This window comes from Bison bison, unplaced genomic scaffold (genome assembly GCF_000754665.1).
Source record: "Bison bison bison isolate TAMUID 2011002044 unplaced genomic scaffold, Bison_UMD1.0 scf7180017864458, whole genome shotgun sequence".
In the NCBI taxonomy this organism is placed as follows: Eukaryota; Metazoa; Chordata; class Mammalia; order Artiodactyla; family Bovidae; genus Bison; species Bison bison.
In genome coordinates this window covers 5,753,479-5,759,270 of record NW_011495020.1, presented here as the reverse complement: position 1 = coordinate 5,759,270, position 5,792 = coordinate 5,753,479, and the positions used below count along the sequence as shown (strand labels likewise).

The following is a 5,792-nucleotide window of genomic DNA, read 5'->3' as shown; positions in this document are numbered from 1 at the left end:
AGCAAATGACACCCCAAAAGCTTTTTTACCCTATCTTCAAAAGTTTGTTTTGAGAATATTGAACACTACTTTTCAAAGTATACAACTCTGACTTCTGAAGTTAACAATAACCAGATCAAACATCAGATTACACTAGGTATGAAAAAACATTACAAATTTAATATCCTCATGCCTTTTTTATTATTTGAAATTTTATGTTTATATCATATAAATGTATCCTAAAGTTATTTATACCTTTAGGTAAACATTATACTGTCACCACTTGAAGAATTTCTATTAAATACAAATAAGAAAATAAAAATAAACACAGAAAGCAGAATAATGGGAAATAATATCAAAGAACTAAGAGGAACACTGTTTGCCTTTATCACTGAATGAAATGAGATTTGAATACTTATTTGAGGACTCGGTGCTGATAAAAACTACTGGAACTCCAGATACTATTTAATAATATAGTGCTGCTATAAACACCTTACACAATTATGTGCTGCTAAAAGTCAAGATTATGACAATTAGATTGTTATTTAGATTATAACAGTTTACAGCAATATCAATATATTTGTACAAGTATCATAATATATAATAGCTATAATTATATATGTCTGGTGGCTCAGATGGTAAAGAATCCTCCTGCAATGCAGGAGACCTGGGTTCAATCCCTGGGTTGGGAAAATCCCCTGAAGGAGGGCATGGCAACCCACTCCAGTATTCTTGCCTGGAGAGCCACATGGACAGAGGACTCTGGTGGGCTACAGTCCATGTGGTCGCAAAGAGTCGGACATGATTGAGCAACTAAGCACAATTTAAGTAACAACCATATAAGATAAAGGTATTTTTAGATACCTAGTGTTAATATCAGAGAAGGCAATGGCAATGCACTCCAGTACTCTTGCCTGGAAAATCCCATGGACAGAGGAGCCTAGTAGGCTGCAGTCCATGGGGTCGCTAGGAGTCAGACACAACTGAGCGACTTGACTTTTACTTTTCATTTTCATGCACTGGAGAAGGAAATGGCAACCCACTCCAGTGTTCTTGCCTGGAGAATCCCAGGGACAGGGGAGTCTGGTGGGCTGCTGTCTATGGGGTTGCACAGAGTCGGATATGACTGAAGCAACTTAGCACCAGCAGCAGCAATGTTAATATTATTTGAAATTAAGACAATGTAGAGATAGCTTCAACATCAAACAAAACAAAATTTCGGATTATTTCTAGCACAACTTAGTATTTTTCATTTGTCTGAGGCACTGAGTGCAGTGATAAATGAAAAGTTGCGAAGTTATAATCAAAAGTGTCACTTCTGTAATACCTCTCCTTTGTCTTGCTAGCTTTTATATTTAAGCCTCCTTGGGGACTCAGCCCAAGTAACAATTCTTCCAGAAAGTTCTCTTTCCCTTCCTCAGTCTGCAATTAAGAGTCCATCTAATGTGCTCACGTGTCAAGCTTTAGACCTTGAGCATAGACTATTTGTAGTTATCTATCATTCCTTCTAGATGTAATAAAGTTTCTTAGTATAGAAATTTGCATTGCCAGCACCTGCAATATCTGATAATATAAGGAGCTTAATAAATGGCTTATATATAAACAAATGAATATATGAATAAAATTACTCAATTCTTCCAATATCCATGGGAAGAACAAAATGAACTACATTTCATCTTTAATATTTTTCTCTGGAAAGTGAAAGTGTTAGTCACTCAGTCATGTCCAACTCTTTGTGACCCCATGGACTATAGATCTCTAGGATTCTCTGTCCATGGAATTCTCCAGGCTAGAATACTGTAATGCATAGCCACTCGTTTCACCAGGGAATCTTCCTGACCTAGAGATCGAACCCAGGTCTTCTGTACTGCAGGCAGATTCTTTACCATCTGAGCCACCACAGTATTTCTCAACAGGGATTAATCAGGATAGCTTTTTGTTGTGCAAAACTGTTATGAACCCTAAAAGACAACTAAAGTACCAGCGGCACACCAAATTCACTGACAATCAAAAAATCTCCAGGTATTCTAAACGTCCACAATTGAGATTTACTGCATCTATATTTTAAAAAATCACTAGTAGCTTGAAAGTGAAAGTCACTTAGTTGCGTCCGACTCTTTGCAACCCCATGGACTATACAGTCCATGAAATTCTCCAGGCCAGAATACTGGAGTGGGTAGCTGTTCCCTTTTCCAGGGGATCTGCCCAACCCAGGGATCAAACCCAGGTCTCCCACACTGCAGGCGGATTCTTTACTAGCTGAGCCACAAGGGAAACCCAAGAATACTAGAATGGGTAGCCTATCCCTTTTCCAAAAGATCTTCCTGACCCAGTAATCAAACTGGGGTCTCCTGCATTGCAGGTGGATTCTTTACTGACTGAGCTATGAGGGAAGCCCCACTAGTAGCTTAAAGACTATTTGTAATTTAAAAATATTTAACAGAAACAAATAAAAATACCTGGGACATGCCGTGCGGAACTGGTAAATTTGCAGACTGAGACATCACAGGCTGTGTTAATGACTGACCAACAGTCTGGGAATTTATAGACTAGAAGCAAAATAAAAAATAACACTGGGTGACAATCGTTTCCATACATGAATACTCCCACCAGAAATACCACCATGGCATCTTCATAAATGAATTACAGCTTTTAGATGAACCTCATACATTTTTAGATGAGCACAGGCCTGTCTCTCCCTCTAAACTGGAAATGCTTAGTCCCTATTTATCTTTTTATCTTTCAAGGCATCTGTCACATTATCTTGCATGGGCTGTCAGTAAGAGTTGCCTGGACTTTATTGAAAGTGATTGGTATTTGAAATTAGATATAAAATGGCTCTAAATTATCAGCTTTCCATAATTAAAAAAAAAATCTAACATTTTGTCTGAAAAATATTCAAAAGGACTTGTATGTTTGACTACTACTTCACAAAAAAATGAAGACCTTGAGTAAGTGTTGTATATCAACAACTATTTTGAATTTCACAGAAAGGGATAATGAATAAATGAATTGATGAATATTTAGATGATTCCTCCCACCCCTTTTAATAAATCTTTATTCAGCAACATACTATCTGAAGAGTTTACCTGACTACTAAATGATGACCTCCTTTGTGCCATCTTCTCATGAGCTGGTAAATGTTGTCTGGGAGGAGTGCTAGTATCTGTTGGGATCTTTGTTGGTGTAGCTAAGGTTGGTAAACAGAAACAGAATAGCATTAGTACTTGAAAAATACAATTTTCAAAGATCAATCTCAAAATGCTTTCCAGTGAATAAAAGTGGTCTGTAAAAGAGTTGTTTTTCTAAATTATTCAATAAAAGTGAAGTCTATGACAACAAGATGATTTATTTTAATTACCTCTTTTTTAAGGATAAAGAAAACATCTGAAATAGGAAAATTTCAAATATAAAATGGTTACTACCCCTACAATTCTATAACAGAAAAAAGCAATAAATTAATTAAAAAATGGCCTAAGGACTTGAATAGATATTTACTCAACAAGACAGAGATGGCCAGCCAGTATGTGAAATAATACTCAATATTCCACTAAACATCAGGGAAATGCAAATCAAAACCACAATGAAATATCACCTCTACCTCTAAAGAATGGTTACTATCAAAAAATCACATTGTAGATCAACTAAAAAAAAACCCTTATAAACTGTTCAAAAAAAAAATCTAAAGACAAGTGTTGGTGAGAACTTGTGTGGAGGTCTGGAAACCTTGCACACTGTTGATGGGGATAGGAAATGATACAGATACTGTGGAAACAGTATGGCTGTTTTTCAAAAAAATTAAGATTAGAACTACCATATATGAACTAGAAATCCTACTTCAGAGTATTTATAAAAAAAAATTGAAGTCAGCATCTTGAAGAGATATTAGCATTCCAGTGTTCACTGCAGTATCATTCACAATAGCCAAGGTATGGAGACAATCTAAATGTCTGTTGACAGGTGAAAGGATTAATAAAATGTGATATATACATACAATGAAATACTACTATTCATCCTGAAAAAGGAAGGACATTCTACAATATGTTACATGAATGAACCTTTAGGCCATTATGCTAAATGAAATAGGCAATGACAGAAAAAACAAGTATCTCATAATGATATGAGGTTATTTAAAATAGTCAAACTCATTGAAACAAAGAGGACAATGGTAACTGCCAAGGCTGGGGCAGGGGAGGAGTGGGGAATGGGGAGTTATTAATTAGTGGGCATAGTTTCAGATAAGCACAATGAATAAACTCTGGAGATCTGCAACTTTGTGTTAAAGGATACTACATAAAAGAAATGCCAAGAAATAGTTAACACAAAGGCCTTTCACAATATTTGGAAAGGTTTAAAATCTCAATCTATGTTTAACCACTTTAATGTTCCACCCATCATGAAGATGTCGAGTAGTTCAAACAAGTCCCTTTTTCATTATATACACTTTTAGTACTCTGAGAAATAAAAGTGCTAGATTCTTTTTAAAAAATTTAAAAGGGAATTAATTTAATGACAATTATGCATGTCTTCATAAAGACAAAATACACAGAAAACACTTTCAAAAAAGCAAACTAAGAACACTTACAGGTTCTATCAATAAAAAAGGAATTACTGTAATAGTTTTGCTTTCTTTCTGAGGGATGATTAAAAATACCAATACCAACATTACTACCTACATGTTTTATGGGTTACTTTATAAATTAATTCTTTGCTAAATGTGAGCAATGTGCCTTTTGCTCACTGAAAAAGTTACTGTATTTCAGAAATATTAACACTTATCATTTGAAAGTGGCAGCTGATGAAAAATGCTGCTAACAATAATGCAAACAATTTAGAAGCGCATCTTTAAAGGAAGTCTGCTTGCAAGCTGGGGTACTCACAGGAAGGGTCCGAGACTGCTGTGTGAGATGATTTTCTTGAACTCCGGGAGGAAGCAGAAGGAGTTGGGCTGTGATCAAACCTTTCCAACGCTTCCTTGAGACTGACTGTATTTATACGATTATCAGACCCAGAATCTTGGCTCTAAGGAGACAAGAGTAAAGTAAATGTCTTCTGTGGTTCAGTTCAGAGGTCCCAAATTAGCATATCGCTTGTTAATTTCCCCTCCCCAAAATCAGTTTTCAACCATAACAAGGCAAGTGTCCCTGTGTAATAAAGAAGTGTAATAAAGAAGTAAAATTTTATTTTTTATAGCCTGAAAGTTTTGGTTTCCTTCTCTATTGAAAGAAATAACAGATGCAAAGGAATAAAGTTGGACTATTACCTTATACCATATATAAAAGTTAACTTAAAATGGATCAAAGATCTAAACATTAGAACTCAAAGTATAAAGCTTTTAGGGAAAAAAGGGGGAAAGCTTTATAACACTGCACTGGGCAATGATTTCTTGGATATGACACTAAAGCACAGGCAACAGTAGTGCATCAAAGGATACTATAAACAAAGTGCAAAGGCACCAAGGAATGGGAGAAAACATTTGTAAGTCATTTATTTGATAAAGAATTAATACCCAAAATATAGACAGAGCTCCTACCACTCAACAGCAAGAAAAAAAAAAAAACCCAAAAAATTCAATTAAAAAATGGGCAAAAGTCTTGCATAGAGATTTCTCCAAGAAGATATATAAATGGCCAATAAATACATGAAAAGATACTTAATATCACTAATCATTCAGTTCAGTTCAGTCGCTCAGTCATGTCCGACTCTCTGCGACCCCATGAATCACAGCATGCCAGGCCTCCCTCTCCATCACCAACTCCCGGAGTTCACTCAAACTCACGTCCATCGAGTCGGTGATGCCATCCAGCCATCTC

General features: G+C 35.8%; 1 protein-coding gene across 10 annotated transcripts in view; it reads right to left on the bottom strand.

Annotated features, from left to right (window-relative positions):
* CLOCK (clock circadian regulator) overlaps positions 1 to 5,792 on the bottom strand; it is a 111,564-nt gene that overhangs the window by 17,942 nt on the left and 87,830 nt on the right. For all 10 annotated transcript variants that reach the window (XM_010859680.1, XM_010859681.1, XM_010859682.1 and 7 more), the window contains 3 exons: positions 4,860 to 5,001; positions 3,069 to 3,169; positions 2,439 to 2,528 (listed from right to left, as the gene is read on the bottom strand). In XM_010859680.1, the coding sequence (XP_010857982.1) occupies positions 2,439 to 2,528; positions 3,069 to 3,169; positions 4,860 to 5,001 (333 nt within the window). The remainder of the gene's footprint in view (positions 1 to 2,438; positions 2,529 to 3,068; positions 3,170 to 4,859; positions 5,002 to 5,792) is intronic.